Raw genomic sequence first — 25,998 nt, 5'->3', positions numbered from 1 at the left:
CTGGCACAAGGGGTAGTGTTCCCAAGTACCAATTGGCTGGGCCCCAGAAGCTCCTGAGAGTGAGCAGACCTGAGCTACTTGACAGGGCAGCTTTTTATACTGCTGGGGACAGCACAGGTGCTGGCCCCAGGCTCTAGCTCCCCCTGGCAGCAGATCCTGGAGGAGCAAGACAGGGTTATTTTGCCCCAAGCGGCACAATTTGCCCCACACCAAAGTGCATGTCCAGGCACGTGTGCGGAGGCAAAAAGGCCCGGCTCAAATTTGCACCTCTTCTATTTGAGCTGCTGCAACCATGCATGCTTGCATGTGTGGACATGCCCTATGAGTACGTACATGCTGACTCTTGATGAAATGGGGCACATAACTAAGTAGCTCCTTAAAAAGTTAGATTTACATACCTAGCAATGCTCCCCTCAGAAATCAGGATAAAATTAAACATATTATATATACTGCAAGACATGTTAAAAATGCCAGCGCAGTAACCTGTATACCTGTCTTACGTGTGTAAGATAATGTACTTGGGCCTAACAAAATAATTAATAAAATGAAAAATATTAAAGCCAACAGTTGAAAAAGATTTTTTTGTTTGAAGTAAAATATATTTTTTCCATTGAACATAATATTATATTAAAAAGGTGCAGGTATGAGGTACCTGTAGCCTAATGGTCCTATGGATGATCTCACATGACTTGTCAATGACAGTATGATTTAGCTGGCTGAATGAATCATGAAACAAAACTTCAAAGCAGAAATCTTCCACTAAATTTTACTTTTTTACATTTAGGGTAACAAGGAATAACAGTAAAAAAACTCCACCAGATTACAGTACTCTTTCTAAAGAAAAGTTTAAGTCCAAACCCTTTTTAAAACTTTGTAACATGCTTGGTTTCAAATATCCCCTCATGTCATCATCACCCAAGTTATTATTTTTAATACTTTTCAAGTTGAATGGTTTCTAAGAATTGTAACTTTCACACTCACTTATTTAAATTTTGATTTGCTATCTTAAGACTTCACAATATTTTCTCTTTTATTCAGTCTTTTACCTTGCAGCTTCACTTGGCTCATCAGTGGCATTCTTCAATAAAATATTTATGAGGTAACACTAAAACAATAAAATTCATGAAAATAAGCACTTTTTCAAAAATACTTTTGTATTAATTCAAGTGTATCAGATATTTCATTCTGACAGGGTCACAAGTGAAATAAATTTGGAAGTGTCAGTGTCTTACCATGGGATGTTTGCTTCTAATATATTTTCCAAGAGAACAACTTATTGGGTGTAAATAAGCCAAAATTTACAAACTTTCATGGCTTAATGGGGAACCTAAAACTACAAACAGGCAAAAAAATCTACTGGTAGCTGATTTTCAGTTGCTAAACACTTGTTATTCCAGTTTGCCAGAAGTGCTCAGTATCTCTTAAAAGTCAAAGTAACTTTAAATGGCTAACGATGGTCTTAAGTGTACATGCTTTGGGTAGCAACATTTGAAAATACTGGTGTACTTTAGTTCAAAAAACAGACAAGCCCAGAATCTGTCTTGTTTTAATGCATTTTTGACAAATCTCTCAGACTGATTCACATGTAGCTGAGGACACTAGATCACAACCATGGAATGAATAGGGTTGTAAGTTCTCATTTCTTCTTTTTCCACTTTCTAACATTCTATGTGGCATTTGAAGGGAATCCTATATCCTTATACAAATTCCACGGTGAATTACTGTGATCTCTCATAATTACCAAAGAGAAAATTGCTATCAGAATCATGATGACCATTAGGGCTGACTTTAATTTCAGCTAACAATAGTTTAATATTTTTTAAAGATGATTATTAAGGCCCATGAATTACAAAGCCCAACATCCACAACCAACACCCCTAAAGCTTTACATCCACATTTAGAGCAATTATTGTTTCATGGAGTCTCAATGAAATTACTGATCTGGGAAAAACATGTTTTGAGCTAAATTCATGCCTCTCTCCCGCATAAAGGCTATTTGTTAAACATTTTAATATTATATAAAAAGGTAAAAATAAGTAAAAATGAATTGCCCTAGTCTCTTGCAAGTATACATTGCCACAGATGTACATGCATACCAGGAATAAATAACGTTATACATAAATGCCATTTCTTAAAGTGAACTGACAGATGCCTGGCAGAAGAGTAGAAAACTAGATTTTAGCCAGCTCTCTCTCTCAAAATAAGAAGTAATATAAAAAGTTAAAAGTATTTGCACCATATGTTTAGTTCATTGTTAATATAGAGTTATAAATTAGCAAGTTAACACTCATCAACTTGCAGGGTTTTTTAGTGCAGGGTAAAAATAATCAAATTATTTAACAATGTAAAACTTCATTGGGTTAGGTAAGGATTTATTAATACAAAGTTACTTTACTTTGACATCTGCAGTTCCTGTGATGAGACCACCAGTTTTCAGGATGGGTTGCAGCAGTGGGATTTCTTGGTAGATATTTGGAAAGCAAACAAGAGAACCAAGAATAGTATGAGCTTCTGAACGAGGGGCCTAGAGAGAAAACAGGTACAAACAAACGTTTTTTCATAAAGCTATAAAAACGACAAATTGTATGATATTGGTATCACGTAATATTATCACATAAGTGATATGCTTAACATTCTTCATGCCCTGTATTGGACTTCTTTTCTGTTCATTTTTCTTGTTGAATTTGTACATAGAATAAAACTACTCCATCAGTACTAACCAGGCACCACCTCTGTGTACACAGCATAGTGATTTGATTACTTTACAATACATATTCTATTTTGTTTGTTCTGTTTCTACATTCCTCGGGGTCCACTGTTTGACAAGAACAACAGGCAGGCACCTGCCTCTTGAGCTGATAAAATATAGCTCTGACTGAAAGCAGTGTCCAGTCTTGGAAAACAGGCCACTACATATTAAGACCAGTGTTAAATTTTCACTTATCCTTGTCTATGTGTTTGTGTGCAATATATTATGACAACTCTCTTAGATAGTTCTGTAGTTTCACAGTTCTGTTGTTATTCATGTTCCTTGAGAACAATTTAAAATACTTACAATAATCAGGAACTACGAACAGAATGCTATATGCTTTCTGAGCTGACATCAGGAGAATTTCAATTTTTGCTAACTTGAATTATTTCTGTCACTGAAAGCCTCAGATCTATATTGTATATTCAACCAAGTGATGCAGAAGGGTCTGAAATACTAGATGTTTTTGTGCAGCATACATCATGCTGTATGTACCACAAATAAAATACTTAGCTTCATTCTATTAATCCCGAAATGTAAGCCTCCTTTTAAAAACAGACACTAACTTATTAATTTAAAATAAAATCCTTAAGATTTGGGGAACTCAGTTTTTATACATGAATGCCTAAATAGGATGTTTGACGCCCACATTTAGATATTAAACTCAAAATTTGGCATTTCTTAATATTTGCATGCACTTAAGTCCTGATTTGGGGATCTAATTCTAGAGATTGAACCATCTATTCAGCTGCCAATGTCTGAAAAAAGGAAATTGCTTACTGGTAACTGAGTTCTCTAACATGTGCTTTCAAACACAGTCATTCTCACATGTTGGTGGGTTTAGCCCCTGAGCCTTTTGTCTGGAAACTACTTTTTGCCACCCTCCTGTACCCAGAGGATAAAGAATGGAAAGCATTTTAGCTTTTCAGTTTCCTTTCAATGGGAGAGTCCTAGAGGGGCAGACTCTGAGGCAGGACAGCTGAATTTTAATGTGCATGCGCACACATGTATATGTGGATAACACATCTCAAAAAACTTCAGTTAGTGGTAATTTCCTTTTCTCCTTTTGAGTCCATGCACACATTCTCACATGTGGGTGGCTCCAGAAGCTGTGCCCATAACATATGGAGAGGGAGATTCAGCATCTCTTCAGGCAGAGATTGACAGGAGCACCATCCTGCCAAAAGTGCTGTCATTCCAGCAGGCCTCCACAATAGCAACCAAAAAAACCTTGCACTTTTTTAGCACAGTGAAAAGAATTATTGAACTAAAAAAAAAGCTTCACTGGGTTAGGTAAAAACTTATTAATACAGTGTTACTTCACTTTGACATCTTCAGTTCCTGTGATGATACCGTCAGCTTTTGCAATAGATTGCAGTACTGGGATTTCTTAGTAGATATCTGGAAACTTTAGCAAAGGTGTGAAGTGAATTGCAGTCACTGGTCTATACAAATGTCTAACATAAGACCCTGAAGGAGGAGGCACTGCAAGGTGCCTGTACTTTGCCGGAGTGTCTGGGGATCACAGACGGTCCTTTGCAAATTCATGAGAGTCTGATATGACTGGAAATCCAACTGGAGAGTCTTTGACACGAAACAGCTGATGCCCTGGACCCTTCCACTTTGACTGAAAACTGCTGTGGGGACCTGCTAAAAGGTTTGCAATCCTGTGCAGGTAGCAGGCCAGAGATCTTTTCACATCCAAAGTGTGAAGGGTTGCCTCCGGCTCTGAATCATGCAGCTTTGGGAAAAAAGGCTGGTAATGAAGTTTACTGGCTAAGCTGAAACTCAGAAACTGGGTGAGTATGAAAAATCACCTTGTCCAACTATAAGATGGTATTATGGGACATCTGCCATTAGAGCTTGGTTCAAAGTAAATTGCTTGGCAGAAATGATTACCACCAAGAGGACTGTCAAACAGACTGCCATTCACTTAAACAGTGATTGCGTATGTATTATAAGGGGCAAATTCATATCCCACTCAGGAACTGGGTCTTTGACACATAAGAAAGAGGCCCTTTGACAATGTTTTTAGAAACTCAGTGTGACAGAGTGGGAGAAACATGTCAGCTTTCCATCATGGGGGTGACGGCGATAAGTTCACCATCCAGGGAACCTTATTGCTGCTTCCAATACCAGCGATAATGTAGCTGGGTGCAAATACTGAAACTTCACTTCCTACAGCAGGACTATATACCTCTTGTCAATATGCTTCTCAAGAGACAGGTATAAGGTAGGAGAGTTCCAAGTGACATGGGCCAGTAGAAGAATGGCTTAAACTGGCAGTATTACTTTCAAAGGGCTGGGTTAGCATAGAATGACAGTCATTGAGTGCATTGAGGTTTCAGTTACTTCTTTTTAAAAGAGTTTGAAGTCTGGGCAAGGGACCTAAGGAGGTTCGGGAAACCTTTGACTTCATCTGCCAAAGGGTCAGATGGAGGCATGGTTTCTGGAGAAGGCAGTAGCTTTCTCACCTTTTCTTGCAAGAATGAGTGTTCCAGATTAACAAGATGGAGGCAAGTAGGATCTGTATATCCCTTGAGGGAGAAGCACACAACCTCAAACAACAGGAACACTGGATTAGTTCCATGGGTAAAGGCTTAATCCAAAGCCACAAGTGCCAGGGGAATACAGAGGCCAGCTCTGAACAGAGAGTGGCAATACGGCACAGGAAACAACTGTTCACACAATGATTAATTCAATAAGACCCTCAGCAACAGGAATGTTGGAATGGGTCAGGGTCAGTGTCAGAACAAGATACTGTACTGAAGGGCAGTGCCAATGAACCTGGAGGATAAGTAGGGTGAATAAAAATCAATGATTTAAAAAAAAAAATCTATTTTTTTAATTTAAATCAGATTGTTTTGATTTTATTTAAATTAGAATTAAGTCTTCCATTTTAAAATCAACCTTCTTAAAATGAAATTTGAATTTAATAAAACATAGTCTAAAGAATAAATTTAGGATAATCTATTAAAATAATTTAAATAAAATAATCTATTGGGTCAATGAGCCTCTACTAAAAACTCTGGAGTTAAGGCTAATTTTCTTCTATAAAAGAATGAGAGGAAAAACCATCTAACTTTTGAGGTCAAGCTTTAAAAATATGGCACAATATTTCACATATCAGAGGCTTGGCCCTGCAAGGATGCAGGGTTTCTACTACTGGATGCAAAGGATCAGCGAAGTCCGCACAGGTATTGGAACCTGGCCTCTGACTCCAGCAGACATCATCATCCATACTCATTGATCAGGATTATCCACTGAACTCACCTGGATGGTATCAAACTCCTGTTTTATTCTCTCTACTTGAGCTCTGATTAGTTCAGATAATAAATTATGAATATTTATGATTCTAAATCCATAATGGAGGCTTATTCTTCAGCCCAGCTCATGGAAAAACAACCATCTGCTCAGTAACTATCAACTCCCTGCTTCTGAATGATTCTGGGTACTTCAGTTCAATGGCCTTTTTTGGTCTTTTTGCATATATACAGATACGTAAACATTAACTTCTCAAGTGCTCTACTCTCTCTCTAAACTACAATTCTGCAGCACACAAGGCAACAGCAGAAATCATGGATTGTCAGGGGGAAGGGTTTTGTTTTTTGGGGGTGAGTTACAGTTACAGTCTTGGTTTGTTGTTAGTTTCTTGTGTGAAGGAGGGAGAGAGAGCAGAGTAAGGAGCAAGGTGCTCAATAGAAAGACCAACACTGGGCTCCCTTCAGTATAGGAAAAGGAACAACTTTCTGTGAAGAAAAGACCAGTCTTGATTTCAAGACCCGGAAACTGGAGGAAAAAACTGCCATAGGTCCAGAAATTTTGAATGTCCATCATTTGTAATGTCTACAACTTCAGAATCGTCTACTGGTACCACCAGTAGTACTGCAACTAAATACACATCAGACAGTGAATTCCCTGTATCCAAAAAGAGACTTCTTCACTATCAAGTAAAACTATGGATGACTTAATAATCAGGACCAGGAAAGTCCAGCAAGACAGCATAGACAAAAAGATTGCGCAGTTCATTTATGCAAGAGATTCTCTCTCTTGCCTTGTTCAGAACAAACTTTTCACTGACATGTTTCAATCATTATGACCAGGTTACACTCCAACCAGCAGAACAGCTATTGCTGGAAGGCTTTTGGATACAGTGCATGAGAAGGAAACTAAACAGTATGCAAACAACATCGATGGGAAAAGTGTTTATTTGCATGTCAATGGATAGAGCAATGTACACAACAATCCAGTAATATGTGTTTGTGTGACAACAGAAGATGGGATTGTTCATCTTACAGAAACAACTGATACATCAGGAAATGCCCATACTGCAGAATGTTTTTTAAAGTAGCAGTAAAAGCAATAACAAACTATGAGCACAAGTTCAAGTATCATGTGCGCAGCTCTGTTACAGATAATGCTGCAAATGTAGCAAAGATGAGAAGAAACTTAAAAGATAATGAAGTAAACCTGAATCTTTTAACATTTGGGTGCAGTGCTCATTTGATGCATCTTTTAGCCAAAGATTTAAGTACTCCAGGAGTAAAGGGAAATGCTGTTGGAATAGAAAAATACTTCTGTAACAACCAGTTTGCTTCAGCTTCACTGAACAGAGCTGGGGAATACAGGCTAATTCTTCCCTAAAACGTATGCTGGAATTCAGTGGTTGACTGCTTTGAGCTATTTATTAAGAACTGGCCTATTCCAATGATCATCTGTGAAGAAAATTGTGATAATATTGATGGAAGTACCATAGCTAGAATAGTCAACATGGGACTAAAAAGTGATATAGAAGATATACTGAGTACATTAAAACCTGTTTCCAGAACCTTGGACAAACTACAGAAAGATTGCTGCCTTATTGTGGCTGCTGTTGAAACTTGGAAAGAACTTCAAGAAACATCAAAGCAAGAAATACCCACCAGCAAAGTTAAATTGCAAGCAGTAAAGAAGTAGATTGATCAAGCATTTACTCTACCTCATTTTCTTGCTGATATTCTTAACAAAAAGGGTAGATGTTTAACTGCTGAAGAGGAAAATGTTGCTATGACATGGACATCTACCAGTGACCCACAAATCATACCAACCATAATGCATTTCAGGGTTAAAGGTGAATCATTCAAGCAGTAAGTTTGCAAAGGATATTTTAAAGAAAGTCACAGCACTGAACTGGTGGAGTCACTACCAAAAAACCTGGAACCAGAGCTTGCTGAAGTCCTAAATCAGCAGTTGACTCTTCTGTTGGTACAGAAAAAATATTTTCTTCATTTGGACTGGTTCATTCAAAGCTGAGAATTGACTGGGAGCTGAAAAAGCAGGAAAGCCTGTTTTTCTCTTCCAGTCTATTACTAAAAAGGGGGAGGAGGATGAGGCTTTTGAGTTCTAAAACTTTGAAAGGAGATAACAATTTTCAAAATGGCCTTGGTAAAAAAAAATAATTGTCTAATTTTAAAGGGAATTAAACAAGTAGGAACTTAAGCTCAAATGATTTTAACTTAGCCATTCCAGACAATTTTCCCCAGGGTGACATGAAACAACGGGTTTAATTCAGTAATCAGAGTTCATACTTCTAATACTATAACAGTTAATACTACTGTTTAATAAATTATTTGTAAATATGCACCATTCCATACTAAAATGAAGTATATCTAACAATCTAAATATGTTAAGCTATATATTTTTAAAATATATACATATATATCTAGTTTGTGTACATAAGGATATGTACCAAATCTACTGCAAAATTGTATTTAGTTGTAAATGAACATATTTTAATTGTTGCATCAGTGAATGAAAACACACCTGTCTTTAAAAAAAACAAACACATACACACACAAGAGGAAAGTTGATAAAAAAAAAAAATCAGTTATTTAAATTGGGCTTTTGGCTTGTTCATTTAGATAATTTGATTTAAATCAATCCACCCTGCACAGAAGTAGGGACAGATGTGGAAAGTGAGAGAGGAGGCAATGCTGATGTCTGGATACACAGTGCTGAACAATGCAATGGTGCAGAAGTGACCCCAACTAGTGCCAAGACCGCAGTAGCACAAGGATCTTCATATACTAATGAGAGGCTCCATGGTATGGTAGAAGCCATTTCTGAAGACGATGAAGGCACCTACTTTGAGGAAGACCTCTTTCCTCTGCTGTTTTATTAGCCCTACTATGGTGCTGAGTGGCTCAGAAGATGATTATGAAGTGAGTGTCACCATACTCATATGTCAAAGGCATAATGGCCAGAAAGCCAGTGATGGGTAGAATGGTCAATGTCAATAAGACTTTGGGCACTCGAAGGTGGGGCATGAGAGTGCTGCATGTGAAAACTGTGAAAGCTCGAACAGTGTCTCTTGAACAAAAGTGCAAGACAATGGCTGCAGCAAAACTGGGTTGTGGTAACAAGACTGCCACAAGAAAAATCAAACTCTGCTAATGGCTTGCAGCAACCCATTAGACGTCAACACAGTGGAGTGCTTGCAGTACCAAATAACAGACCCATGCCATAAGATAACAGTCATCATAACAGTCTATCACAACCTTCTATCATACTTGAGCCTAAAAAATATGTGATGGTTAAGTGTTGGAGAGACCTGACACACTAATCACCTGTGTATTTCCAAGCTAAGAAAGCCAAAGAAAGGCTGAGCCAGTGTAACTAGAGAAGGCAAGGAAACTACATATACAGGTCAATTGAACCTTGCTGGGGTCGTTTGACCCCAGTACTCTTTCCTGCCATGGCAGGGGGCTGGACTAGATGATCTACTCAGGTCCCTTCCGACTCTAGAAACTATGAAACTATGAACTAGCAACTAAAGAAGACAAAAAATTAAATATATATTTCAGCAAAACCTGTAAAAGGTGCATTGAGTATAGGCCAAGCCAAAAGGTGCATCTCTAAGAGAGATGCACCAAAACCTCTTTGGCAGGTTTCTCAAAGTCATAAATTACTTCCGTCTATTACCCTTGCTCTACATTTCTTTCTGCTTCTCATCTCAGGCTCTCTCTACCATCCTCCAATTCCTTCCTACTGTCTTTCAAACTTGGAATGACTCACCTAACAAGTGCTCTCTCTGTCTCCTCCAGATCCCTCCTTAAAATTAATTTCTTCCATAAAAATCCTTCCTGTTTAGTTCAATGCTTCAGTCTCTTCTCAGACACCCTTCCTTATACTGTTGCCCCATTTATTTGTTTTGGCATTTTTTTTATTATATTTCTGGCTGAGGAAAGGGTCTAATGTAATATTTCTCATGGCATTATACCCTTTTAGGACATCATAAGACGATTTTTTTTATTAATGCATCACACCGATGCTTATATTTGTTATGGGTTTTGTTGCTACCTAATCCAAAACCTAAGCTATGGCCTTGATCTTGCAAGGTCAGATGCAGGGACAAACTCTTGCATTTACATGATTCTCCTGGAAAATTAATGGTATCATGAAGTTGCAGATTCTACCTTTATGCATGAATTTTCATGATCAGGTCCTGTTTTTATATCACAATGATGTCACACCCATCATGGCAACAAACAAAAGAAAACCAATCCTCTCAAACTGTTGCCCACAAAGGGTGTTTGAGAGTCTTATATGTAAATTTGACAACAACTATACCGTTTAAAACAGTGTTAAAAGTAAAGCATGTGCACCAGAATTGACTAGAGACCAGCATATAAAAATGTTTACTGTGGTATTTAGCACTATAGATAACCTTTTCTATTATTTTAAATATATAAAACATAATAAGTACGACATGCTTTGTATAATACCTGGTGGGTTTCTTGTGGCAGAGATTTTTTTTACATGTTTATATGAAGCACACTATTAAAACATCTTGCAGTACTACTTGCTGACAAGGTAAGCTTTTGATCCCTAAAAAGCTTTTTGATCTATTTTTGTGACAGCTCTGTACCAAACCAATGCCTGTATATATACTGATGACCATAAAAACATGTCTATGCATAAGGACAAAACAACTCATGACATTCTGCTGTAACTGGAGATGATTTTTCTTCCTCCTCCTTTCATATGGTGTGCCTATTTCTGTTAACATATACCTACACAAAGATCCAAACTTTCTTAACAATGTATGTCTTAAGAACTCATTCATATTTCTCAATCTTATACAAAAGCTTCCTATTTTAGCAAGCTTGTAAGAACTTTAACATTACCTTAAGCACAGTGGTTTTCATCCTGTGGTCTACAGACCCCTGGGGGTCTGCAGACTATGCCTAAGGGGTCTACAAAAGATGACTATGATTAATCAAAAGTATGTGAATACCCAATTACAATTCAAAGTGGGCCACCTCTATTGGAAATTTATAAGGATCTTCAAATGAAAAAAAGTTGCAAACCACTGCCTTAGCATGTTAGTCGTTATTCTGCATTTACATTTTTTAAACTAGATGAAATGGTGTTATTATCCCTTATAAACTATAAGAAATTCTGTGCCATCAAAATGCTTTGTAGTTTCAATATTCATTCACTGTAAAACACTGATGAGAATCTGAAATTCAAGTCCTGCTTTTAGTGTGTAAATGTTCTGCAATATTAGTGAGGATATGATTTCTCACACTTTGGCCTTTTGATGAAACACCTTTGCAATACTAGTATGTCACCTTATCCTACAATTTCACACATCAGCTGCCATGGTATCTGCCCCAAGAGCCCAGTTTCACATGGCACTAATGAGTCAACACCTGTTAGAGTGGAGAAATCTGAACCTTGTTAGCAACTGTGCACTCTCCTGGGAACTTGGATGTTGAGCATTGTCATACTCACCTCCAACATGTCTGTACTAAGAACTCTGGCTGCAGCTGTAATGAAGTCTCCTATCAGCATTGTAAAACCAGGTAAAGCCAAGAAGAAAAACCAGGGTGGACAGTGCTTTATGACAGTATTCAAAATATCCTGAAAAGAAAGAGAAGTGAACCCTTCAATTTTCCAGAAAAAATAATCAAGGCTATTTAACAATGAAATCTTATGATGCTGTTATATGTTACAAAAATTAAGAAATACGGTTTTATAGAAGTACTCAAATCTACATATTATTCAGTTCTCTGAAACACTGATCAGAGTTTCCTATTTCTTCACTAGAAAAACACATTTTCTAGAAAATGTACATTCCCTTTCTCTGTAACAATTCAAACCTTAGCTCTGACGAAGTCATGTTTTCTTATTTATAACCACATTTGAAAGGAAAGTAGCAATTTGTATAATTTGTGTTTTGTTATATGCTTACCAGATGTACCAAAATATTCAAGTAGTTATTAAGTTTGATAAATTGATATAGCATCAGAAATGAAATAAAGCTAAAATAATACATAAGCATTCCCAGGCTACATAACACTAATTAAACCAGACTTCCTAATGCACTGTTTCCAAGTCGTTCAAGATAGCAGCCTACAGCCAGTACCTTATTTCCATGATTAAACATTTGTGTGGAAACTTCACAGGATTTATAAAGATGTAATTGACAAATGAACTAATGTTAAACGCAAAAAGTACCTGTAGACAACTTTTACAAAAATAAAATTGTTGCTAACTTTTATAAAGAATAACTTCCCTCTGCCCCTAGGCGATAATCTGCTAAGCCTAAACAGTTATATTTCAAGTTTCCCCCCCAAGGATAAATAATTTTTTTAAAAAAGAAAACATGTTTTTACCACCAAAAGAGAAGCCTGTGTTATAGTAACAGTGGTGTTGCCACAACTTGACGCCAAACACATGTAGACTTTTGGGGAGTAAGCATTCTAAATCTCCTCCTTTGTGCTTCATTCCCCTCCCAAACCTCTGCTGTCTCTTGTGATCAAGACAAAATTTTGACCTGATCATTCTGAGGTGAAGTTCAGCATTCACAAAACTTGAGTGGGTTTAAAATTCAGCATCAAATTTAAAATCCCTTGCAGCAATTATCACTGTTGCAGAAGAATGAGGGAGTTGATTTCTGTACAAGTTTAAAACCATTTCTGTTCCCACTGCAAGATTAAGAAAAACCTGCCATGCCAAAAGAAAATATTTAAGTGCTTTGCTACCCCACCACCTTACTGAATTTTACAATAAATTAAAAAATCCCATTATTTTAAACAGATTGTTGTTTTCATGCTTGATTTTTAAATTAAAAATTTAAGTTTTGTCTGCCTTGGAATAGTCTGTGGTGGTTGGAAAACTACATGAGCAGTAGCAGAATGAATCAGCCAAATACAACTCATTTAAATAATATTTTTGTCACTTAAGGACTTGAGAGAAATTCTCTCTTTAAGCATTAGATGCTTCCAATCATTCAATTAAGGTGTGAGAAAGGTTTCAGTCTACATTATTTCTGAACCCTCCAGCAAATCCTTACAACCAATGAAGACTACAGGTTGAAGATGACATAACATTTGAAACATTTCTTAGTGTAATGGACTCATTCGTAATTTTGAGATTTCCAAGATTAAAAGTAAGCAAACAGACAAAGGTTAAAAAATGCTTAGAAAAAAAGTCAGGTCTTCTTCACGTACAGCCCATGTTAGCAAAAACAGCATAAATTCAGTCACTTTTTTCATTTCTAGGTATTTTAAAACTACATTAATACTTTTCAAAACACTATCAAAGTCTCCTCTAACACTATGTATTGATCCAGGAAAATACTTATTAACATTAACATAGTGGGAAGTGATCTATGGAATGATAAATAATCTCACATTAAAAATTATAAATATTTTTAAATTTTGGCATTGCAACAGACTGTTTTCACCTCTCTGAATGAGCTATAATGCCACTCAAGTTAATGTTTAAACTAGTTTTAATCACTTCCTTTGATACACTTTAAAGTCAATATCAGTCAATGCAAACATTCTAAAAGAGTGAGCAGATGGATGCTGCAGCTCATAAAGTGGGTGGTAAACTCATGCTCCAAGGGCAGAACAAAAGATCCACCTTTTTTTATAATTAAGGGTCTGATTAATGCACTGCACTCCTCACAACACACCTGTAATTACTTACAGGGGTAGGTATTGTGCTGTGCCCTGTCTCTGAATATCAGGCATCAAGCTATACAGTGGCAGATGGGAACACACTTCTGTTGACATATGCTACAATAAAAAAATTCATGCAAACCTGGCTTAAAAGGTAGCAGAATGTAGCACGTACAAAGATTAATCACAACTGTGTTAACTTTGCCTTGCTTTCATTAATTCCATCTGTTAAAGTTAAGACACTAAACCAATATTCAGGGTTTTTTTTTAATTAAACTTTAAAAAATTGGCAGTAAAATCTAATGGTCAGTGAGCCTGCTATAAGTCTTCAAAGATTCAAAAGGATTCAATCTTGTGTGTGTTTACTTGAGCTACAACTATACCTCAAACTCTACAGAAACTGGCTACTGCTAATATTTACTACCAAAACAGTGATGAGGTTAAGGTGGCACTAGATGCATATTGTAATGCTTTAACTTTGATCTTTTTCACAGTACCCTCTGTAAATAAGCAAAGGAAGAATACAGTTGGAAGAAGAGAGTATAGATGTGAGTATACAGGTCTAATTTAAAACAAGATGTTGCACAGATGAAGCACGATACATGATGATTTCATCTTCTGATGGTGCATTTTTCTAAACAGTATAAGAATTTGGTTGCAGATACTACATTGTTGCTGAAGAGAGAGAGCACAGAACAGCAGTCCTCAACCTTTTTAGAACAAAGGCACCCCCCAGAAAATGACAGCTCTTAGCTTTCGCTTATTTTGTTACAAACAGAAAAATATTAGTGATTTTTTTGTTGCAAAGAACTCAGAAAGACAACAACACATCAGAATGTTTTTAACACTATGGATTCCAGTTTGTAATCTCTGGGTTTATCTTGTAAATCATATTTGTTCACCTAACAGTGCTAACAGCGTGGCACCCCCTAACACCCTTGAAAGGGCCTCTAGGCACCCCAGAAGGCCATGGAACCCTGATTGAGAAGCACTGACATAGGGTATATTTAATAAACAAGAAAATATTTTTTTCCAAGTTTCAAGACAGAGAATTCAACAAAATTATTTTGAAAAAAGTCTGCTGTTACACTACAGCAGTGGTTTTCAACCTTTTAAGACTCAAGGCACCCCATGGAAAATGCCAGCTCTCAGTTTTCATTCATTTTTTGATTATGGAAAAACAATAAAGTGATTTTTCTGTTGCAAAGAACTCATAAAGATCACAACAGGTCAGAATAGTTTTAACACTATGGATTCCTACTTGAAACCTACTACTCGAAACCCCAATTTTTATATTGTGAATCATGTTAGCATACTTAACAGTGTTAATATTATGTGGCACACTCCAACATCCTTGAAAAGATCTCAAGATAGCCCAAGGCATGGCACCCTGGCTGAGAATCACTGCACTACAGTAATCCCTCAGTTTCTCTTTGTCACTATTCACGTTCAAGACAAACAATTTCATAACACCTATCATGCTACTGTGATATAACATTCACAACTATTTGCATCAAAGTTAACTATGTACACGTTGAATAAATAAGTTATCTTGAACTCTGTCTTTGACGTCATAAAAGATTCTAGTCTCCATTTTACCAATGCAAAACCAGAGTAGTTTTATTGGCTTTGTTTAAAATAATCAGTTTAATTTCAGCATAAATAAAACCAAAACCTTGCCTAAAATATGTATGTAATGTAAATAAATCTAAATCTCACAAAGCCTTTAAAACACACGAAGACTAATGATGAAATTTTCTCTTTCATTTCTTGATTGACATACTTTCATGCAGTATGCACATCTACTGGTAAAAGCTAGATTCACATAGTAATGCAGTTGGTTTGCAGCTTATCGAAGGATTCAGGTTTATGAAAAAGCAACCAAGTGAGAACATATGTCCTATCAGTGATCTTGCAAAAAAAATCAGGTAATTCAAATAGAGGCAAGTTGTTTCCTTCCCTTCAAAGCACAGTTCTATAAATATAAACTGTATTCAGCAGCTTACAGCCTAGTAAATGAATCACTTTAATTGAATGCTATGTACACAGTAACTGCAAAAACACAAGCAATAAGAAAAACATATGGTGATGGCAATAGAAATTGGTTTACTCGTTTTTGTACAGTGTTGTTTCTTTACTTCTTTCATAATTGACCTTTAGAACGATAAATGTGTAAAATAACTTTGGTTTATTATGGCTCCAAACCTTTCAACAATTACACAAAATGAAAATTTAAAAGGAAGTATTCATTCTGGAAGCATTTCCATTGTTTACATAATTGCACTGCTATAATTTAGTGTTCATGTTGTTATGGAAAAGTGGGAAAAAAGATCCATTATGGACTGTTTCAATTCAAAATGCTGCACTGTAGTGTCAAAAATAGAGGGGGGGGGGAGGGAGGAAATCCCCTGTTTATGCCAGTGTAAAATGAATTAACTCTATAAATGACAAAATATTTCAGTTCAGGGTATTTTAGCAAGCAAACCAATTTCATAAGGTCACCTTCATCCTGTAAGTGGAAAAATATTTATGTTAGTTCACTGAAAGGTCAATTACAAAAATATTCTTCACCTAATTTTTGCCTAGGCTTTTGCAGATTGTAGGTGTAACAAAATAGCCTGCCATCTGCCTTTATCAGGTTTCCCAATTGTCCCTACTCAGGAACAAGCTCGGTTTCTCACTGAAAGTTCAACTTGTTCTCTATTAGGGACTGGAATTTACGAGAGAAAAATATTATTCAATTATTTTGTTTTCTACCTTATAAAGGAAAAACAATAACTCTACTGGTTTCTGAATTTCCCTAGTCTTCTTTTTTCAGACAACAATTCAGACAATTGTTGAGACAAAACAATTACAGGGTCTGAAAAAAACTGGTTTTGATTGTTTGTTGTTGAACATGAAACCAAAAGTTAAAAAGCTGAAACTTTTGAGAAAATAACCCTTACTATAACAGCTACAGTGGTAATTTAGGTGTCCTGTTAAAAATGAAGTTCCACCAAAAATAATAAAGAAATTTAACTTGAGTAGAAAAAACAGGATTATCTTTGGAGAAAATACATTAAAATTGCCATTTAAATCTACTCTCAAAAATATATATGTATTAAAACATGCATTAAAAAAGCACAGAGTTATAAATCAACCCTGCCATACAAAACAATTTCTTCCTACACCCTAAGTTTTTTCGAAGAAAAGCAAGGGAGAGATTTTTCAAAGGCACAATTGGCAATTAAGCATTCAAGTTAAGGTTGTCATTTATATTCAAACTAGTTGATGCAGTTGTGGCCACATGTAAGCAAGGAATAAGACACAAAATCCATGACAGTTTGGTTCAGTAACCAATTGTTATCCAAAAGGTAGAAATACTTATCCTAAACCAATAGTTCTCAACCTTTTTAGACATAAGGCACCCCTGGATAGATCTGAGAAATCTCCGGATAGACTTGAGGCAACCCTTGGAAAATGTCAGCTCCTAGTTTTCACTGTTTATGCCTACAGAAAAACAACAGAGCAGTTTATCTGTTGCAAAGAATTAAAAAATTACAACTACAGATACCAATTTGAAATCCCTGGGTTTATTTTGTGAATCATATGTGTAAACCTAACAATGCTCATGTGGCATCCTGGTTGAAAATCACTGTCTTACACTGATCCTGAGTCTCTGTTCTTTTGCCTGCAAAGCTGCTAGGAAAGTGACAGTGTCATAAGATTTTCAAGACTTGGTTTCAGAAAAAGTGCAAGCTTTGCTTTACAAGCAGTACTTAGTACTTACGTTTTTCAAAGTAATCAGGAAATTCACACCAGAGAGCTGGGTGAAAAGTACTTTTTTTACTAATGGTTGTGCAAAAAAAAAAAAAAAAAAGACTAAATGCCACAGTAAGTGTGGTTCTTCAGGGACACTGCCTCTGTGGCTAAGTACAGGCAGTCAAAAAGCCAGAGGCTGATTGATTCAGTCTTTGTAGGTTAGTCTAAATTGCAGGGATTGAACAGATAAGCAAATGAACATTCACTTTTGATTCAGGAAATGCAGCCATATGCCTGCAGTGGCTCAAGCCAGAAGCTGGGGAGTGCCAGAGCATGCCTGCCAGCCACTGCCAAATGGGAGGGAAGATAGAAAGCTCTGCTGAAGGAGAGGGAGTGTGGCCAGACCTCAACTCCTGCTCTGCCTGGGTGGGGGAGGTAGTGGCACTGAATTTATAAAAGCTTGAACAAGAATAGTTCTCTCTCTGAAAAACTATAAACTGAAGAGCTATAAAGGCAGCCTGGGCTGTGTGTTCACTTACTCTTTCTGCTGGACCCATGGTCTCCAAGATTTGCAGTCCAGAATCAGAACACCAGGTCTCTCAGGGTTGCTTGTCACTTTCTCTTCCTGCTTTTAGGTGTCTCTGGGATTTGTAGTCTACAGTTGCAGCCAGCACTGAGTTTTTAGCAGGGCAGGGCAGCTTTGTACTCATAGGAAGGTGAGTTTAACCCCCCTCCCTGGCCCCAGACTGCAGCTGGGGTTTGCCTGGGGGCCAGTGAGCCAGCTCTCACTGCTCCAGCTAGGGAGCAGAAGGGCAGGGTCAGCCTTGCTCTCTGGAGCAGGCAGCACAGCGCAGTCCATGTCTGTAAAGCATATTGGGATGCTGGGGGACTGTGATTTAACTTGAACCAGGAAGGGGTCTGGGACAGAAGTTTCATAAACTGGTTTGACCCAAATCAGTTAAGTCTAATACTACATTCAACCAGGTTTATCTTAAATAGTGTCAGCCATTTTGAAACTGGTTTATGTGCACTGAACTTCTATTCTGATACAGGTTTAAACCAGTTTCTGATCATTTAAACCAGTTTATGTGCAACTTCTGTTCCTAGCCTGTATGTTCAAACATCTGACCCACTCTATGCCTTGGAGTTTTGGGAACCATCTTAAAAGCCATATCTATGGATACCATAAATGTACTTTCCTGCACTACTACACGTTTGCAGTTGATGCAAACTGGCATAGCTCTCACATGCTCATATGGTAACACAGGACAGGAAGAGATCTTTTTGTATCAGCAAGTCCAATCCCCTGTTCTCACAGATGACCATGTCTTAAACTTTCAAAAGCTTATCTATGTTTCATTTAAAACTAGGTAGGAGTTTTGCCCCCACTACAAAAACTGGAAGAGTTTTCCAGAACTTCACCCCTTTATTGGTCAGAAATCTTCTAGTTTTCCATCTAAAATCATTCACACACAGTTTATGCCTACTTGTTTTTGTGCCAACACTTTTATATAGCTTATCAAGATTTTTGCTACCAGGTGTTTCACTCCCCTGATTTTTGATTGACAGTAGTCACATCCACCTCTATACCCTCATTTTGTTAAGCTAAAAAGCTGAGCTTTTCTCCTTCCCTCTTGTAGCAAAGGCTCTCCATTCTAGCAGCTATTCTGTGCACTAGCTCCAGTTTGAGCTCAACTTTCATGAATATGGGTGATCAGAATTGTAGATAGTGGTCTAGATGTGGTCCCAATCTCACTTAGGCATATCATTTATTTCCTTGTTTCCATATTTGGAAATACCATGCTTGATAAAATCTAGCCTCCTGGCACACATTACAATTATGGTGCAATTTCATGCCATAAAACGTGTGATTACATGTTCATCTGATTTATAGTGCCATAACACTGCAAACCAGGCAAGAAAGATATTCCACAAAATATGTGGAATATCTTTGCAGTTCATTTGTACGGCACTATAAACTGAACACCTCCATGCCAATGGTGACTGTCAGTATCAGCATGAGGATGCGGGTCAACATCTGGACTGGGACAGCCTAAGTCCCAATGCCAAAAATGCCCCTCCAGGGGAGCAATTTGCAAGGTTCCTTGGTGGGAGGGAGATGAAGGCTCCCCCCTGAAGGGAACCTGGCAACCCCTGAGCCTAGCAACCTTCCCTGCCTCCCCATGCAGCCCCAGTGAATAAGGGGAGCCGAGCTGAATGCATGGTTTTTACACATCTTGGGACATGGAGACCTTGAGATGAGGGAGAGGCTCCCACATCCCATGGTCCCAGGTCCCAAGACTTCTAAGAAAATGCCTACAACTGAGCAGTATTGGGGCTGTCCTGGGATTGGGTTCACAATCAGGTAACTGTTGGCCCTAGCCCAGGACAACCCAGTCTCAAACTGCAGGATCAGGCTGAGGGCAGCTTTGCAGCTGAGCTATTGGGATCACTATAGCTTTTACACCCAATCCCTAACATGCATATCTGGCTTGGCAGAAGCTGCTATGTTTGCAACAGGGCATAAAATAGCTAGCAAAATATTAGAATCTGAAAGTCTGATGAAGTATAAAAAGTTACATTAGATTTTTTTTCAAAACAATCTATTGTTCTCTAGAGACAAACCTAAAACCCACAATGGCTAACAATTTCCAAACTGTCTCAAAACTAAGGGCCCTCGTCTGCAACACTTTATAAAACACATAAATACTTAAAGGAGTTCTTATTCCATGGAGAACAATGTTTAGAAAACAATGCTCTACCCAGCTAATCCATGTTCCAGTAAACAGTACTAATAGCCTGGTAGTCTAAAAGTTCTATGCTACTCTTCATTGTATTTATAAATACAAACTTAATAGAAAAAGATATAACAGCTCACAAATACTTTTTTTTACTTCACATTGATGGCAATATCAAATAGATAAGTAAAATGTTTTCTGCCATAAAAACCCTCAAACGATATGCTTCATATTCTGAATTAGCAAGCCATTTAACTAAGACAACTCTACATCTTTTCATATCCACTGTTTATATATAAGCTCAGCACACAGATACTGCATACTATTTCTACCCACAACTAGTAACAGTATATTCAAAATATGTTAAACCACTTTACACATGTAAATATGTAGAAAAGAGTAACAGATATAGAAGGCATAAAGGAGAGTTATCAATAAAGGATGCTCCCTTTCACTGGCCTGGACACCTTTCATTACTAAAATAAAAGTAAAAATAGAGCAAAATAATATAGTCCTTAACTTTTCAGTCTGCAGCACTCTTGCCTAACATTCTATATGATGAAACAAATCTAATCTGTATGTGCTGAAATGTAATAATTGAATACATCTGTTAACTCAGTAGGATTTTCAAGATTATTTTCAGGTTTTAGTCAGTTCTGTCCTTACCTTCATGAAATTACACATAATGTAACTGCAATATCATTCCACAGATTTTCTGAAATGTTGGTCTTTAAGAACATTCTCTAATATTCCTTATTAAACCAGTAGCTCCAAAATAGGCCACTCAATTAAGTTCTGTGACTGTCTTCAAAAGGATTAATTGTTAGTCTTCCATGTTGCTATAGAAGGAACCCCCAAAACTTAAGTTTATCTAATCAGGTTAGTTACCTCTCAAACAATATCCTCCTTCAATCAATGTCCAATTATTAACAGGCATATGTCAAGAGACTGTGCACACTGATGTTTATAGCTGTGGCAGGTGACTGAGAATCTTTTAAGGACATTTATAGCTGCCAGCCAGATACTCTTTGAAAGGCAATGGAATGAGGTTTTTTTTTAAAAAAAAAACCTTTTCCAGAAGGCTTTAAATAAACCTTCCAGGATCTTAGGACGACACAATGATTATCAGTATAGCTATTCACTAACAGATACACTGATGAAGCCAATAGGTGCACAATGAGATACAGAAGGCAGCTGAGTGACAATAATCCAAAACAAATGATATGAACACAGAATGGAGAGACAGGCTTCTCTGCCGTACTAGAGAAAAAAAACATCCATTTCTCACAGAAACATTTCAGCACTGCTGACTCCGGACTGCAACAGAAACTCCTGTGGAGTTTTCCAAACTACATGTCATTGAGCAGTGGTCCTCCAACTCCAGTCCAGAGGCCAGATACAGCTGGCAGGGCCAGTTGTTATCTAGCCTGTGGGGCTCCCTTCAGGTCTGGAAATTTGACAGCAGGTGAGTGGTGGCAGCATTAATTGCTGCTTGCATGCTGCCAAATTTCTGGACCATGGGGAGCCCCTGTGGACCAGATAATGTGGCCATGCATGCTAGATCATGACAGCATGTGGTTAGGTCAGCATACAAGATTGCTCTGGAGCCAAATTTGGGCCCAGGGGGTTTGGCTGATGCATGGCCAGACCTAGGCATGTGGGATCCCACCTGTGGATCTAGTCTATGGACTGACTGTGAGCCATTCATTCATCTTGGGAGGCTGGGAGGTTGGGTACCACTGTCACAGAGAATTAGGCAATTTCTAATGATTCAACCAATGAACTAGAGAAACCCTGGATTAGACCCACACTCTTTTCTTGTGACAGTAGACTCAATGATACTGGTAGAAGGTATGGAGGCTTCTGTCAGAGACATAAGCAATCCCTATATTGGTGCCGTCAGGCCCATGTTGGAGAAAGCAGTATGACTTGGATTCTGTCTTTGTGTGATCAAAAAGTTTTAACAAGATCAATGGAATTGGAAAACGTCTCAGTTCAAGAAAAAAAGTCTCTGAACATGCTTTGAAATAGGATCGGGATCATTTTCCATTGCTGTTGTCAGAAAGAGGTCAGTCCCAGAAAGATAGTCAGTCCTATTTCTCAAACCATGGGAACTTATGATGGTAGCTGGCTGCTAGTACAAGCATTTTTGAGGAGACAGAAATCAGAATGAGATAATGACCACTGTTTCTTGACAGGATTTTTGGAAGGAGTGTAATATTGTTTATTCAAGCAGTACACAGAGGTTGTGGTATCAAAGTTACTCACCAAGCAAGCATATTATTTTTCAGTCTGTATTTAGTAGCTTTCAAATCCAAAGAAGTTAAATTCAGTTCAGCCTCCTACCTATTCCATGGAGCATGAACTATCAAGCTACCGGGACTGGGCTCCCTAGTTCTGACTGCTGATGGTAACCATCACAAAGGATGGACAATTATAACAGTTTGGGAGCTCCCACAAATGGAATGTCATAAGGCTTTTAGAGCAATGTTAATCAAAATTTCCACGTTGTCTACACTTGAAGGAATTTTTTTGCCAACTACGGTTGTAACTATCTCCTCTGAAGCAAATTAAAAAAGGTATCATATATGTGGATATGGTTATGACCCAGCTAGAATTTCACTGGTCTTCTGGGATTTTCTTGCCAGAAGTGGGTAACTTGGCAAATATTCCTTGACCCAATCTTTTGGAATGAAGGAAATTCCTTGGATGGATCACAAATTATATAGCAGGGTTTGGCAAAATTTTGGGGCAGAGTACCAAAAATACCCAAACCTTGACTTGTAAGATGTTGGCATGCCAGGGGCAGACAGGGGGAAGCTGCAAGTGGTCCAATCCTTGTTGTAACAGTGCAACTCTGGCTCCTTCCCCACTGGTTGTCCTGAGGCACGTCTGCACCTGCTGTCAGCAATAAGCTGGGCCAGGGCTCTGCAGACCCTGTTGTAGCAATCTGCAGCCTTCCTGCTGCCTGATGCGAACAGCCTGGGCTCTCTGACTGGTGGCAGGGGCCTCCCCAGTGGCGGGTGGCAGGAGCTGGCTGTGGTAGGTGCCTGGGAGGCTACAAGCTGTTACACTGAGGTCTGCATACCCCTGACCTTGCTCGTTGGTGGTGGGGGGTGCATGTGTACCTGGGGTGGACAGTGGGGGAAGTGTTAGGGGCCTGATTCTTGTTGTGGTAGCACAGCCCTGGCCCCTTCCCTGTTGTCCACCCCAAGGCAACACGTGTTAAGGAAAATGCCTTTACATGCCATACTGGCATGCATGCCAGGGAGTGCCAACCCCTGTTATACAGTAAGCATACAGATAAAAAGCAAACAGCAAGTCTTGCTGCTGGTAAGGACTTGCTAAAGTTAACTAACTATCCAGGTTTGAGAATACAGGAATACTGTAAGCATGAAAGGGGAGGCAGTTCCTACCAGGCTTTTCGTAAATACCTTTGGTGAATTAGAAATGCCAAAGAACATTCTGCAGTGTGACCCTTTATCATGCAGATGGAAATATTCCTATGACAGAAAAGTGGTATCATTTAACTCAGAAGTCACAACCCAGCTGGGGTTAGACATGGTTAACAAGAACATCTGATAAGGATTAAACAAAATATTAAATAGCTGCTATTTCAGTGAGGGCCACTGCAAGCACAACCTTAACTCATTGCTACTGTGCAGTAGTGTGAGAAAAAAACCATGTGACATCTGGACTGCACAATAATGCCAGTTACTTAAGCAAGTACTAAATAACTGTGCAGTAGCAACTGTTCAGTTCGGCACACATATAGATGTGCCCTCTGTGTCCTAACCAAGATTTAACCCACAGCAAAACTATCTCTCTCACCCAACAATTACTTTATTATTTTAGCTGTTTCTTGTGAGGAACCTTGTCAAAGGCATATAGGAATCTAAATAAGTATTATCTGGCTTTCCATGTCCACTACTTTATTCATATATTCACAAATTAAAAGATTAATGAGTCATAATTTTCCTTTACAGAAATCAAACTAGTTAGGTACTTCATTGTGATTTTCCAGGAATTTTCTTATTTTATTTTTAATAGACACTCTCCTTAGGACTTGGGATATGAATTCTTGTCCATAGTCAAAATATGACTCGTTTTACTACACCTCTCTTCTTGCCTTGCATTTCTGATCTTCCCACCAAGTCCATTATGACTCTCAGAAACTAAACAATCTAAAGTCTTTTTTTCACACACGCATGACAGACTCAGGCTCCTGGTTCTATGCATGAAAGACTGGCAAAACACTGTCATAATGGTTGCTCTCTACACAGTCTCAAAAGATTATCTGTACAGCACAACACAATGTGACCCTGGGTACATCACTAGAAATTCTGTGATAATAAGAAATAACTATAATTTTAGGATGTTTTGAGGCACTTCTAGTTGAGCTCTCTTTTCTGCATTTTCCTGTCTGCATACATATAGAAACTCAAATTAATTCATTGCTTCTCTCTCCTGCTGCTCTCCCTTTATCTGGATTTTCAAAAGAAAAAGATCCATTATAAAATTTGTAGATTACAATGGCATACCGCCCAATAATCTATTTAACTGGCTACCTGCAAATAATGAAGTGAGAGATATTCTATCACTTATACTATGAGTAATTTCTATTGTTCCACTATATAGTGATTTCTCTAGTCTGAAAAAGGTGATGCAACTGTTGCATAGGATTGTTCACATCTTCGTACAGGGATGTTTGTTATTAGACAGCCAGGGACAGACAAATTATAGACACATAGCCAGGGACAGACAAATTATAGACATTATAGACATTTCAGTTGCATCACTATCTCCTTGCTCCCTTTCTGAGGTAATTGCTAAACCTTAAACTCAGATTGCCTTTGGGAGCTTTTCGTAAAATATCCTCTTACATTGCTCTTTTATATACCCCATGAGAAGGTATATACGCCATCACCTGATGGCGGATTACCACGCTCTGGGGGGGTGGTGCTGAAGGAGATCGGTGCACAGGTGGTATTCTCTTCTGTTCTACTAGTGAGCGGACGCGGAAGAAGGCATGAGACGTGCATTGCAGAGAAACTGGCGGCTTCGGGACTGGTGTCTTGAGGCAGGCTTTGGCTTCCTTGACAATGACCCGTACATCACGATGACAGACATGCTCTGGTGGGATGGGCTCCACCTTTCCTCTAAAGGTAAGTGTGTGTTCTCTTCTAGGTTGGCAGATCTCCTCCGGTGGGCTTTAAACTAAGCTTGTTGGGAGAAGGGAAAGGCGAGGGAGGAGGAAGACTTGGACCGCTAAACCAAGCAGCACTCACAAGTACAGCCCAGCCTAGACTGACGAGCGGAACATACACACAGGTAAGCAACAGGGGCCAGGGAAATGCTGTGATTAGGGAGCCAGTGCACAAATCCACAGGAGGCCTCAAATGCCTCTACACAAATGCTATTAGTATGGGAAACAAGTAGGAGGAACTTACCCTCCTGCTAGCTGACACCAACCCAGACATAGTGGGGCTCACTTAAATGTGGTGGGACCCAACACACGACTGGGTGGTGAATATCAAGGGTTATAGGCTTTACAGGAGGGACAGGACAAGGAGGAAAGGCGGGGGTGCAGCGCTCTACATTAAGGAGGAATACATATCCTCACCAGGTAGCAGAGAGTCAGAGGAGGGGAACATGGAAGTGCTCTGGGTTAGAATACAAGGCAGTCAAGGGGAAAGAGACTTAATGGTGGGGGTCTATTACAGACCACCCAACCAACGGGAAGAGCTAGACCAGGAATTCTTAAGTTAGCTCACAGAGGTAGTTAGGTCAAAGGACGTGGTCATCATGGGTGACCTGA

The 25,998-nt window shown here is 38.4% G+C and overlaps 1 protein-coding gene across 2 annotated transcripts in view; it reads right to left on the bottom strand.

Annotated features, from left to right (window-relative positions):
• Positions 1-25,998, bottom strand: part of RALGAPA2 (Ral GTPase activating protein catalytic subunit alpha 2) — a 359,228-nt gene that overhangs the window by 150,834 nt on the left and 182,396 nt on the right. For both annotated transcript variants that reach the window (XM_090051969.1, XM_090051977.1), the window contains 3 exons: positions 11,525-11,653; positions 2,396-2,524; positions 1,047-1,105 (listed from right to left, as the gene is read on the bottom strand). In XM_090051969.1, the coding sequence (XP_089908095.1) occupies positions 1,047-1,105; positions 2,396-2,524; positions 11,525-11,653 (317 nt within the window). The remainder of the gene's footprint in view (positions 1-1,046; positions 1,106-2,395; positions 2,525-11,524; positions 11,654-25,998) is intronic.

This window comes from Crocodylus siamensis, chromosome 1 (assembly GCF_052110815.1).
Source record: "Crocodylus siamensis isolate JL-2025a chromosome 1, ASM5211081v1, whole genome shotgun sequence".
Classification (NCBI taxonomy): Eukaryota; Metazoa; Chordata; order Crocodylia; family Crocodylidae; genus Crocodylus; species Crocodylus siamensis.
Note: the sequence above shows the minus strand (reverse complement) of the source record. Positions and strands in the feature narration are given on the sequence as shown.